The sequence below is a fragment of the Vanessa cardui genome, chromosome Z (assembly GCF_905220365.1).
Source record: "Vanessa cardui chromosome Z, ilVanCard2.1, whole genome shotgun sequence".
Taxonomy (NCBI): domain Eukaryota; kingdom Metazoa; phylum Arthropoda; class Insecta; order Lepidoptera; family Nymphalidae; genus Vanessa; species Vanessa cardui.
Genome location: NC_061154.1, coordinates 6,625,235 through 6,639,786, shown reverse-complemented (window position 1 = coordinate 6,639,786; position 14,552 = coordinate 6,625,235). Strand labels below are relative to the sequence as shown.

The window sequence follows — 14,552 nt, the reverse complement described above, 5'->3', positions numbered from 1 at the left end:
CTATTTCCGACCTATTGTACTGTATCACAATCCTTACATAAATGTACCTTATATATATTCTAAAAAATCGTAATCACTTAGATTCGTTTGGCATTAAAAAAATATTATTTGAATGAATGAATGAATTATTCTTTATTGCACACCACAAACAAAAACAAAACAAAAGAAGTACATTAAAAGTGTTGTACAACGGGCGGACTTATGGCTTTTTAGCCATCTCTTCCAGACAACCCAATCAAAGGGAGATTTCAAAACCAAAACAACAAAATTATTTATTTATAAATAAGAAAACTCTTCCCCCCTGATATGAGCACAACTAAGATAGAAGTGAAGCGCGCATGGGCGTTACAACAAGACGAAATTACAAATAATGTTATAATTAATGAGTACTTACTTGTTTAGCTACATGTGATTGTAAGTGCCCTTGCACGCGATTATGTAAAGTAGTAAGATATGAACTATTATGACATCTTTCACATAGCAAGGTGAACGTGCTGACACAGCGTGCCTCCTGAGTACTTCCACCACAAGCATTACTGCGGAGGTCTTTGTATTGTAATTTTGTAACCCGCTAGGCCTGTGTAGGTGGGATTATAAACATGAGAAAAGAACGCGCGGCTATAACCGCTAACACGGAGGCTTCGATATAGAAGCAAATGGTCTGACGAAATTTATGATTATGATTTGAATCCAGATGAATGAAAGGATTTATCAGATTAATACTGCGGCCGCCTGCTAAACAGAAACTTAACTTAGCTGGAGAAATGATTTCCCACGGCCATACATACTGGTTTTTGAAGCGCTTGGTATATTATTGATAAAACTGCGTACCAAATAATCAACTCTTACGACACCCGCCCATAGAGTGGGGCTGGCTCTGTTCCACTTTGTCGGAAACCACACTGCAAGATTAGATTATAATATTGTATATGTTTTGAAATGGTAAATGTATATTACAAAGTTATCTCTTATTTATCGATACATCAATATATAATTTACATTAGTCGCAATTAAACAATGTACCTGCTTAGGTACATAAATGTCCATCTGCCATTAAAATATAATCCGGTAAGAAAAAATCGTGCATAGAATATAAAAAAAATTTAAACAAGCACCAATATCCAAGCGAGATTTGAATCACGATGTCGTTATTATCGATATCGAAGCAAGCGTAAGGTTGCTGGCACATCAAATGACTTAGCAACTTTTGCGCTTCACTACATAAACAAAACAAAGTCGCTTCCCACTGTCTGTCCCTATGTATGCTTAGATCTTTAAAATTAAGCAACGGATTTTGATGCGTTTTTTTTAAATAGATAGAGTGATTCGAGAGGAAGGTTTACATGATACATTTATAATATAGCAGAGAAACACTGATAAATTTACGGAATTATATGACGTCCTAAGTCAAAAAAAGGCTATGAACTTTGTATTGAATACATGCTTAAGTGTATTTATTATCAGCATTGCACCCGTGAGAAGCTGGGCCGTGTCGCTAGTTGTAAATAAAATTATATTAAGAATGTGTTGAATGGCTTGCAACACATCATTGGCTGAGTGAGGTGCGTATAATAAAACAAATACAATAATTACATTCACTACGTACTTAATATATGAAAGTGACGCTTCACAACGTCGATGAAGAATAATTTGACGAGCGGACTCTTAGTTATTAAATGGTAAAAAACAGGTTTTGTTTCATGAACTTTAAGCGTTGCTGTTACTCTTTATATGATTAAACTTAAAAACAACATTAAGGAACACATTTGCGATACACTCGTCGGATAATTATACAAACCAGTTGTAACCTACATATTGCAAAGCATCTAAGATACAAAACCCGGTATTTTTTGCGTAATATGTGTATTCATCGACGAATGACGATATTATACCTATATTTTTTTAATTATATTACAATAAGCTGTTAAGAGTACAAATGAATTCGTAATCATTGAATAGAATAGTCAAGATAAAACCCTAACGTAATTTACGATTTATCTACACTATCAACTGATAGTAGTATTGTTTTTTCTCGTAGTAAATATTTTCAATTATTTGTTAATAAGTGTAACGCCATAAGCTTAGCTCTGAATGGCCTTGCCGTGTCAGTGTGGCCGAACCTTAGCTATATTTAGGTATATTAGCGCTTCACCTATTCTTATTTAACCGCGCGACTTCAATCTACGTTTTCATTTGTTTTTTTGTTTTCGATAGTAACGGTGCGGAATACAAAATGTTCCGTAGGACTGCGCTATGGTTGTTGAACGGGATTTTACTCATTGTTTGTGTTGAAAGTGTACCGTTCCGAAAAACACCATTAGGTGATATGCAGGGATATTATATGGAAACTCGGAAAGGGAGACAGATTTCTGCGTTCACAGCCATTCCTTATGCTGTGCCTCCTGTCGGAGACTTAAGGTTTAGGGTAAGCTATCATTTAAAAATATTTTAATGTTAGCTTAGAAAAATAATAATAATACTAATATTGTTATAATATATTTTCGAGAGATTATGGAAAGTTTTTTTTAAATAGGCCTCAGATTCTCATAGTTCTCGTTTCGAAAAAAAATCAAAAGATTTTCTAAAATAAATTTCGGATTAAAGTAGTAAAAAAAAAACCTAAATTAAAAATGGTAAATATTTAATTATGGCTACTACTCACGATATAATAAATGGTTTACTATACATTGTAAATATTTCATAAATAAATGTTAATAACAATAATCAAAATTTGAAACTTGGCTATCTATCGAATCTAGCTAAACGCTTTGCATCTAATATTGATATTTATGTTAATAGAATGAATACAAATTATGACACAACTTATAGTATTAGTAGTAGTAATTATAATACTAGTAGGCTAATAATATGTTTGCGTGAAGTAGACAATATATGTAGACGACGAATATAAAGAATGGTGTCAAGTCTTATCTATATTTTCCACGATGTCATTAACCAATAACTGCATTTAATGTTTACAATATATTAGGCAACGACGGTGTTAGTGAGAAACACGAATGTTGGGATTGAAATTCTGACACATGTGTGTCAACTAAGTGCAATAATATTTGTGGCAGAATATGATAAGTCACAATAATCATCTAAAGAGGTTAAGAGGCTTGATGATGATGATGATTTTACCAGTAATATGACATTTAGAAGAAGTTATATTTTTATATCGTATTACCTATAGTATGTAATCAGTATCAAAAAATAATTTTATACATTAAACTATTTCAAAACAGCAAAAATAAATAAATTCGTCCCTTTACATATCCACAAAACTAGCTCAATATCGCTATAAGAATATTTATTTTTAGAGAACTCAAATTCTAAATAAGAAGTTTCTGATTTTAATTACATCTCTCTTTATTCAAAAATAATATATATTCAGACAGAGACCTAAAACTTCAATAAATAATGTAGTAATGTCAAAATAAAGTAAATTACAATACAACTAATACTTAAATAATTTAATTTCAGACCATACGATAAATAAAACATTTCTATCTATCAAGCAGCAAAATTTCGTTTTAATTTTAAAACAAAAATAGTAAATAACATTAATGGATGATTATTTTTTATATTTAACTAAATAATTTCTGAACTGTAACGTTAAATGAGGCTGTATATAAAACTTTTTTATTGAATTAGAAATATACAAATCAGTTTCTCGTTTTTTTGGGCCAGGGCCTCGGTAGCTTACGCAGAACGCCTTAACAAAGTTTCATCACTGTCGGATGAATAGATTAGGAATAATAGAGAACTAATATATAAACGCAATTTTTTTTTTATTAAGAAATTAACTATTATACACAACCTCAAAATCAACTTTTACGAAATTCTCTAAAACGAAACTGAAGCTTAATACTTTAATATACGATAGCATATTAATATATGTTTATTAGCCTACAGATATATAGCAGTTTCGAAAATATCAATATGTATTTTCAAATTCGACCAGTCAAAACGAGTTGTATAACATCATTTCGAATTTTTCGAAATCGATACATGTCAATTTGTAACAATCACAAAACGCATTCAAGTTTTACATCATTTTGTGACTTAATTAATGTTATTTAAAGTTTAATATTAACTAGCAATTTAATATGAATGTTTAATGAGTAATAACTTTCTGGTTTTAGAAAATATTTTGTCTTTAAATTTCGAATAAACTGTGCTTTTAGATCTTAAACGTTGATAATATAATATAAATATTTTTTTTCCTTTACCTAAAATATATTTCAATTGTAATTGTAACTTATAATTAAATCTTTACGAGATGACATGGTAATTGAACTTTAATAAATATATGTTTTCACTTGTTAGTTCTCAATATAAATAGGTTATTTTCCTTAAGGCATTAAATTACACGTGTAATGTTAATATACCCATACATAATTGCAGCTCTATTGTAGAGAAGTAGAATTATTTAATTACTGTGTTTTGGGCGATTTATTTAAAATATATATTATTATGTATGTAATATATACCTTAAAAATAAAATTATATATTTTTTTTATATACATAAAACAAATACAATGCAATTATATGCGAATGAACACTAATTCAATTCGTGGAAAAAAAATAAAAAATCTCAATATATTATAATTAAAATTACTTAATAAAAACACGAAATTTTAAAGACAAACATTTAAATCACTTTTGTTAAGTATTTTATTTAAATAATGAATTCTTAAGGAAGGAAATAATACTTGTAAACTATAAGTTTAAAAAAAAAACCTTTCCTCACGATAATGTCATTATTGGAATGAAGAAAAACCCCGTGTCAATTTATTATTTATTTTGGATCATTTATATAAACATACCTAAAAAATATAGTATATTTAGAAACCTTAATGCCATTTTAAGTTGAATATTATCTACTTAATGCATCTATTTTATGAAGGATTTAAAAAAAAAATTAAACAGACATGTATTGTTTGATAGTGACTTTATCCTCATCGAACCTATATCACTTTAAAATATGTAATCTGTGTATATAATAAGTAGGTATATACATATATAGTATGCTATGCAAATTTATTTACTAGGGATAGCCTGGGAAAATTCTATTATTGTTCGATAATTGTCGTGTCACAGACTATGCCGCAACTATTGACACACTATTCAAATGCTTCGTATTTTAATGCGATTCTTTTTCCACCAGTTATTTGATTTCATAATGTATTACTGCCTATCAATTGTTTAATAATATATGATTTTTTTTATTATTTCAGGCACCAATACCAATAGAGGCATGGGAAGGTACACTAAATGCTACGAAAGTCAGTCCCGTTTGTGTCCAAAGAAACCCATACACACGACAAAAAGAGATAGTTGGTCAAGAGGACTGTCTTTATCTCAATATTTACTCGCCATTTATCGGTAACGTAAGTAAAACCTTTTTTTCACATACTTCCGGCAGGTATAAAAAAAAAGTTAGTTGATTTAAAATATTAACGTTTTAATGTCAAAAATAATTCGAACAAAAATGCTAGGAATAAAGTTAAACTTCTTATGCATATTGTTATACAATGTACAGTCAGAGTAAGAAAACTTTCGTCAGTTTTCTAATTTCTTTATCAAATGTTAAGCTCTTAGTACCATTTGAATCTAAACATCAAATCATTGCGTTTGCGACGTAATATGTCATTCTCAATCGGTAAAGCAGATTATCGCTCATACTGAGCTCTAGTATTTTATAATTAATAGTTTCAACATATTATTTCATCCGAATAATAAACTGATCTGCACGCTTAAGTTGAATAAGTAATTATACTGATATAACTTAATAGTAATCTTTTTAGACGGTGTTTTTGAAATGCGTTTAAGATTTAAATAATTGTTATAATTATAAAAACCGTTTAAAAGAACGTTTAAATGTTTCTAGAAAATTCTAAATTTTCTTTTAAAAATATAAATGCTTTAAAGACTCGTTATAAACGCCATCGGTAGTCATGCGACGAATAATTGTTATCTATATAATTTTTCAAACTATTATTTATAAACAACTGAGAATTGTTAAAAAATGTTTGATTTACATAGCCCTGTCAACATGGATTACAATTGGTATAGATTTATATGATTATAATATATTTTTGAATTATCAATAGTAAGCGAACACAAAATATACTTATTTAACATGTTTTATATTGTTAAGCGATAAACAAATTCATAGTAAAATAAAAAATTTTAAAAATAAGATTCATATAATATTGATGTAAGAGTCAAGAAGAGTTACAGTTAGTATATTTTATAATTATTCTATATTTTATTTATATATATCCGGCCAGCAGGTTGGCTTTTTATCTTGGGAAATTCGTGGGAAATTATTCATAGAAGATATAAAAATTTACTCATCAGTTTTCGAGGTACCGAGGTTATAAAAGGTTGTAAAACTCAAAGGGAATGTGACAAAAATATAAGAAATTTTAAAGTAATCGTCTAATTAATTCCAATTATTTCATTTTACTGAATTGATTTGTATTTTCATTGTAAACTAAAAAGTTTTTGTTTAAAACCTACGATCAAATCGATTATAACTTTTTAAGTAAAATATTCGTACAAATCGTGATGTAGCCGCAATATTTTACTATATGTTTTTTTTAAGGATCCTATACCAGAACGTGAACTTCTTCCCGTAATGGTGTTTATACATGGCGGCGGTTGGATGTGCGGTGATGGTACCACCCAAATGTACGGCCCCGAGCATCTTCTCGACAGAGATGTGTTATTTGTAGCCATGAATTATAGATTAGGTAAAACATTTTATTAACATCGATCAACAAAATAGTTAAATTAAAATGGTTTTTATTTGTAATTATTTAATTAAATCTTTAGCCCTTACAAAAAAATTAAATGAATATATTTTCAATGAGAAAATAATAATAATAAATAATTAATGTTTCATTGATACTTATTTTAATAACATTTAAACAGCCTTAACTTTAATTAAATATTTACGGCAAAATAAGTGAGACTGTTTAAGTTATTAAAAATTAAAAAAATTAAAACAAGAGTTTTTGTTAATAATTTTTATTACATTAATTATATATATATATAATCATTTTTATAATAATGTGTATTTAAAGTGAAGTAAATAATAAATGATTAATACGATACGGTACGATAATTAACGTTCGAAAACCAAAATATTTTACTAAATACAAAATTTTCAGGACCTCTTGGTTTCTTGTCGACTCAGGATGAGCACTGTCCCGGTAACAATGGCCTTAAAGATCAGCAAGAAGCACTTCGGTTCATTCAGAAAACCATTCATGTTTTCGGAGGCAACAATCAATCGGTTACGATATTTGGTGAGAGCGCGGGGGGTGCCAGTGTCAACTATCACATGCTATCGCAAACCAGTACTGGTGAGTTATTAGCTATATAATGCGCTTGGAGCACCGTATACGTCATAGAAATGAAACTTAGTAAATATATAGCTGTCTTTGTCTTCGTCGTATCAGTTTTCTCTCTCGTGTATCGAAATATGGCTCAAAATCTCCACTCCTCCACGACGTGACGGTCTGTCGATAATATCATTAGCTCGATAATATATCTCTTGTTTAGTCTTGTTTCGAGATAGAGTCGAGATGGCCCAGTGGTTAGAACGCGTGCATCTTAACCGATGATAGCGGGTTCAAACCCAGGCAAGCACCTCTGATTCATGTGCTTAATTTGTCTTTATAATTCATCTCGTGCTCAGCGGTGAAGGAAAACATCGTGAGGAAACCTGCATTTGATAAATTTCATAGAAATTCTGCAACATGTGTATTCCACCAACCCGCATTGGAACAGCGTGGTGGAATATGTTCCAAACCTTCTCCTCAAAGGGAGAGGAGGTTTTTAGCCCAGGAGTGGGAATTTACAGGCTGTTGTTGTTGTTGTTGTTGTTAAATATTGTATTTGTGATTGTTTCTACCTAGATTGTCTTTTATAGTCAAAACAATCTGTCCAATCCTACTTTGTCTTGGCGAAATATAAATTGTAGATCTATGTATATGTCTCAATCGTAGGCTCACCTGCCGAATCCATTACAAACCATTAACTTTTTAGGAATTCCGTTACATACAAACATTCGAAAGATTAATACATGTAAAGAGCAATAACGTTCAACAACGCCGAAATCGCCGCCGACGACAAGGCCGAAAATTTTATAACATTCACTAAACTCGTATTAAGTTATTCTGTTATGTGGGTTCCGTTATTTTTTAAAACCTTTTTAGTTACGAAGGGCGACCTTTAATGTCGGCCCTGTAGCAAAGCAAGCATAGACTGTACTAACCACAGAACAATATTGTGAAATCACTGTAATTGCAGCATTGCCTATAACGGTTACAACATTTAAATGATACATTACACATCAAAATAGCGTATCAACTTAAATCGCTCAATAATTTCACGAGTTAGATTCGAAGTTAGATCTATACTGATGATGTACAATATTATGAACGATTAAAGGTTATATTGCTAAATTAAGTTGTACATAAACTACAGTTTAAATATGTGAGAAAATCATTTTATTTAATTTGCACGTATTCGTTTCTTACCGATGTTACATCAGATACTATTTTATAGCTATAAGGAAAGGAAAACTCAGAGTTGGTTTTTATCTGCTTATTTTCAGGACTTTTTCACAAGGCAATATCCGAATCCGGAACCGCTCTGGTTCCATGGGCGGAGGCTCCACCCAGTGAGGCGAAACGGAACGCTTTCCGTCTCGCTAAGTTCCTCAACTGTCCACAGTCTCCTTCTGAACGGATGATCATTTGCCTCCGTAATTTAAACAGCTACGATATTATCAACACTGAATTTCAATTTTATGTAAGTTTAAATTTTAATGTTTTTATTATTGCTTTTTAATTATTAATACCCTTATGGGAGAATAGCTTCGGATGTCCGCCCTGGCTGTGCTGCACATTTGCACACACACACCGGATACAAAGAGTCTCAAGAGCCAAAGAGTCAACCATGACAAATAATATGTTTGAAGATTTTTATTGTATTTGCACAAATATCATGAGTCGTTGTTAATAGCAAAATAATATTTTAAATAATTCTTCTAATCTTAAGACATGCATAAAAAATACAGGTTTTTTGCTGTCTACTAGTTTTTATCTACGGTTTTAATACCGTATATTTTTTCGGGATATATATTAGCATATATCATTTTTCGAAACCGATTTTTTTTAATAAAAAATGTCATAACTATGTCTTCGTTCAAACAGAACGATCCAGAAATATTTAGATGTATTAAGTATATTTTTTTTTTACGTTTATACTTACAAAATTTTAATTAACATAAGAATTAACAACATTAAATGCTTAAATATGAACTAAAACTAGTTACTGTATAAATCTTGACCGCGTGGAATGGTGGCAAGAATGCTAGCAGCATGTCCCCGTTGAATCGCAATTCCGATCCTCTGGGCACAAAACGAACCAGCCCTCCTGTCATTAGTGTAATTAAGTATTTTATAATATACAACAGGGAAGTAATATTTAACTTTGGTTATAGGAATGGGACTACGAACCAATGACGACTTTCAAGGCCGTTATTGAACCTGATCTTCCAGGCGCTTTCCTGACAAGAAGTCCTCGCCTTCCTCCTTCCACGGATTTCGTACCTTGGCTCACTGGCCTCAATAAAGATGAAGGATGCTTAAAGTCTGTCTGTAAGTATAATAACTTTTTATTATCAAAAATCTTTGAGTAATTTCATTAAAACGATTATGTTTATTAAATTATATATCCATACGTATATGAAATAAATAATAAGATGTTTAAAAATATCGTTAACAGGGATAACGGCGCATTCCGAGCGATATGAAGAGTTTATGTCTAGTTTCGATACAATCGCGCCTATCACGTACTATTATGAGAATTCACCGTATCCAGGCACGATCACAAAAAAATTGCGTGACGTTTATTTAGGCAAAGATGATGAAGAAGCCAAAAAAGGAATACTACAGGTAATTACTCACAGCTTACCCGTCCTAGACCCCATTGTCACATCCTATATTTTAAGCGCCGTCTTTGGTTCTGCCGTAGGGCTGAGATTGTACTTTCGTCCTTTCTACCAAGCGGGATCGGACCTTTTCCGTTCTCACTCCATCGTCACCTTCTGGAGTTTGACAGACTCACAGAAGGAGGCTACGGCCTCCACGTCAACTCCCTACGAAGCATTGTCCATATCTCATTGACGACCTCCGTGGTCGAGTGGTGTGTACACCGGTTTTCATGGGTCCACCACTCTGAGGTCCTGGGTTCGATTCCCAGTCGAGACAATGTAGATTATCATTTGTTTTCTATGTTGTCATGGGTCTGGGTGTTTGTGGTACCGTCGTTACTTCTGATTTTCCATAACACAAGTGCTTTAGCTACTTACATTGGGATCAGAGTAATGTATGTGATGTTGTCTCATATTTATTTATTTATTATTTAATATCGATCTAAAGAGCACATGGTTTATATTATTACCAAAATCTTCGGTGACACATATTCGTCAGTCCGTGCTTGATCTTACACAAGTTAGAAAGCATGACCAATCATTATATATGTGAATCTTATGAACTACCTATTATGAGTTGACGTAAAGTTGATTATTAGACGTGAAGATTGTAACATAAAATAAATTATGAAAAGGAAAACATCGAATGATCCAAATAGTAATTTTCCTGGAGTTGGAAGTGTGTTTTTCACCGTTTACGACGTGGCTTATTTCCTTATTCGCCAATGATTCATTTATATGCGTTGCGAAATCATTGCATCAGATATACTTTACACATGTGTGAGGAGCAATTGTTATTATGTAAAGAATAATCTTTGTTTTCATAAGAATTATTAATATTAATTCCTTAAATAAATTAAAAATAGTTGATGTGTAGATCATGACCCCGTGAAGGGTACACGAGTGGGTTTTTAAAACTATTCTTCTGTGTGAAAAACAAGAACAGGTCACAATAATGACAAAAAACATGGCTTTTGTAAGTGGAAAAGGCAAGAACCAAGTGGTACCTTTTTTGTCATTTTCGTATATAATTATTTTATTTTTCTGTTATTCAAATGTGATAAGTATTAGATAAATAAAATAATTCCTCATAATAATGCAAGAGAATATTATTTACGGAATTTAATTGCACGCCGTTAATAAAAGTTTTGCGTAGTTATTACAGAATTAGAGTGCGATTCAAATATAGTGAAAAGTGTCTTGTAGTCTTTATAGTTCGTCGATTTAAGCTTCGATCGAATTATTATATGATCATATTAACATATAACATATAACCTATGATTATGAAGGTGACTAAGAATAATTCTTGCATAATAATTTAATTTTGATTATTCAGATTTATTGTAAACGAGATAAATGTTTTTTTCCTTTCTGGCGTATAAAATATATATATTATTATACTGTATATACTATATTATGTACTAAATATGCTATGAAATCACATAAACTCAAATAACTTTAAATTCAATGAAGAAGCATTTTATTAATGGTCAAATTAAACACTAGTAGTATGCCTATAAAAATAGGTAACAATGCCTTATTTATTTTTATGCACTTATAATGTTCAGTTCATGTGCCATTGTAGTACTTTGTTAAAGAAGTTTGTAAACTCTAGTTTATTTTCTTTTTTGTGTTTTAATATCATGACATCTCATAGTGTTTTCATGGCCACGCCACCAGGAGGTACCGGGTTCGATTCCTGGTTGAGTCGATGTAGATTACCATTAGTTTTCTAAGTCGTCTTGGGTTTGGGTGTCTGTGGTACTATCATTATTTCTGATTTTCCATAACACAAGTGCTTTAGCTACTTACGTTGGGATCAGAGTAATGTATGTGATATTTTCTCATATTTATTTATTTATTTATTATTTTAATCTTAATTGTGATATAATCTTAGATAAATTATAAAACTAAATAGAATGTTGCACTACAGAAGAACGCTTGGCACGACAACTGCTAACTTGCCAACTCCTGATCACTACTTTTTTAACACGTGCCCAACTTTTCTATCAATCTAGATAAAACAATCAAAGACATTACATGATATAATGTTGTGTATAAACACGATATAACTTTTTTCCAGATGTACACAGATTCGTACTTTGCTTTTCCCGCGGTAGAATCCGTTGAACAAGCTCTTAACTACAGTAAAAGTCCAGTGTACCTGTATGAACTCACATACCGAGGCGCTAACAGCTTCTCTCAGATATTCGGCGATCCCTTAGGAGATTACGGTATGATCATTTTATAAGTTTCTAATTTTGCTACAACCGTGAAAGGGCCACTATGTCCTATAATATTTTGTACCATATTTATTTACCATTTCACAGGAGTGTGTCACGCCGACGAACTCATGTATCTCTTCCCGATACACTTTCTCTTACACGAGTTTACACCTGAAGATAATGAAATTCTTGATCTTCTTGTCACTCTTTGGACCAACTTTGCAACTTCTGGGTAAGTTAACGTAAAGTACCGTAAGTAAAATGCCGCCTATATAATTAGTTATTTAGGTAAAGTCTTCAAAGGGCGTTGCTTAAACCATTAGTTCTCCAATCTCAATGAATTAGCGGTACAGAAATGTTATATTATTTGTAAAATTAAATTGCGCGCATATTTAGTGTTATATAATGCTTTGCGACAGCAGAACTAAAGCGATTGTTTTACATATAAAATGTACCAACAAATTGCAACCGCGAATTGTGTTATAGTATTCATAAATCCATGACTTCCTATACTCATTGCCGGATATCCTACATATATAGAAGACTGATATATAATAGTTTATAAGTAATGAAAGATTTTAGAGGGTATCGCATGCAACCAGTGACCTGACCCTGTCGTTGATAAAGATTGACGATATACACTGCTTTTCACTTGTTAAAATTTGTGTTGAAGCTTCCCAAAGATATTTTATTTTATAAGTTCCGTAAATACGATTTTATTGCGAATGTTTGTTTAATTAAATGTGCGAATTCTGTAATACGTTTATACTAAATGCATAATATAAAATATAATGTAATTTTAAGCATACATTTTTTAATAGATAATTTCTGGTTATACAGGAATCCAAATAAACCTCATAGAGTTCCATTCCATTGGGAGCCAGCAACTAGCGGGACTAAACTGGAATATCTAGACATCGGAGCGAAGCAAGTGATGAAGCCTCACCTCGCTTCTAGTTCGCGGTTATGGGGCAACCTGCCGCTTTGGCATAATATCAAAACACAGAAATTTGTCGACGAATTGTAGGCTACATAATTTGCTATGATTGGTTTATACCAATAGGTGAATACGAAATCACCAATTAGAAATTACAATTAATGTCTTTAGTATTGACAGGCAAAATAAAAAATTAAAATCAAAATAAACATTATTCGAGTAGGCTTTTACAAGCACTTTTGAAGCGTCATTTAACTATTAAGTGAAGCTACCACCGGTTCCGAGAAGAACCGGCAAGAAAATACTTATAAGGCGACTTTGAATTCGCTTCTATGGGAAAACAAAGAAAAATTAAACTTCCAAGAAAATACAAGCTATGACAGTGTATATTTTACCCTTAAATACTTATTTCAAGTGATTTTACACTACAAATTGTTTATACGATTATATAGGTTTAGTCATTAGTGTCAGATCAATATTGAACTGCCAAGTTATTTTAAGGTTAATAAATGTATTATATATATGATAACAATAAACAAAAAATAATACTAATAATATAATAATTAAACTTTAATTAGTTATTTAATAAAACAAATTAACCAATAATTATGTATATACATGTGTATAGATTTATATTAAAATATAATAAAACGAAGCGTTTTTTGCATCCGACCATATGTTCGATTTATACGTCCAGTATTCATCTTCGGGTATTTAAGTGATATGATTAAATAATATTTAATAACTCGTAATATGTTATTATACATTATGTTTGTATAAGTGCATGAGGAAACCCCTTTTCTACCTTGTATTTTACCTTAAGTATTTGTTATGTATGGAGTGACATGTAGCTAGTAAGATAATACATGTGGCCTATAGAATAAAACCTATTTATCTAAGGTTTATTTTTAACATTTTACCGATGATTAATGTAATCACAGCAAGTCATGGGTAAGGAAAATGTTTAAGCTGCCTTCAGTTCAGGCATGATCCCTGTGTTTTCAACCTCCGACTGGCATCATGATTACGAACAGTTACTTATATATTTTTTTAAATAGACTGAATGCTTATTTGACAAAGATTTTCATTACACGATCTATAGGAACTCTAAAACTTACAGGGTTAAAATCTAGGAAAGTTACATCTTGTTGAATAAAAGTAAAACACTAAAGAAACAAAACTCATTTCTGATATTTTGATATAAATTATATTGCTATATTTTTTCATTTCTTGTTGAACGGTAGATACTCGTAATTTAACGTGTTACAGCGCCATCTAGTAGCGAGTTGTATAAATGACAGAATACCCTTCTCCATATGTGTGTAAATTTTCAGGGAAAATGGTAACACTGAGGATCATGAGGATGTCTAGTCCT

The 14,552-nt window shown here is 31.2% G+C and overlaps 1 protein-coding gene across 1 annotated transcript; it reads left to right on the top strand.

Annotated features, from left to right (window-relative positions):
* The first annotated feature begins 2,167 nt into the window (after window positions 1-2,167).
* Window positions 2,168-14,076, top strand: LOC124543275 (juvenile hormone esterase-like). Its single transcript, XM_047121438.1, has 10 exons — window positions 2,168-2,425; window positions 5,241-5,393; window positions 6,614-6,761; window positions 7,182-7,376; window positions 8,633-8,829; window positions 9,524-9,680; window positions 9,808-9,977; window positions 12,099-12,249; window positions 12,346-12,472; window positions 13,081-14,076. The coding sequence occupies exons 1-10, from the start codon at window positions 2,234-2,236 to the stop codon at window positions 13,265-13,267; spliced, it is 1,677 nt and encodes a 558-aa protein (XP_046977394.1). The 5' UTR covers window positions 2,168-2,233; the 3' UTR covers window positions 13,268-14,076.
* Window positions 14,077-14,552: the final 476 nt, after the last annotated feature.

Bases quoted from the DNA above. Each gene is read 5' to 3' on its own strand.
- LOC124543275 (XM_047121438.1), top strand. From the start codon at position 2,234: ATGTTCCGTAGGACTGCGCTATGGTTGTTGAACGGGATTTTACTCATT. The intron at 8,830-9,523 runs GTAAGTTTAAAT...CTTTGGTTATAG, and splicing joins ACACTGAATTTCAATTTTAT to GAATGGGACTACGAACCAAT. The intron at 12,250-12,345 runs GTATGATCATTT...ACCATTTCACAG, and splicing joins CGATCCCTTAGGAGATTACG to GAGTGTGTCACGCCGACGAA.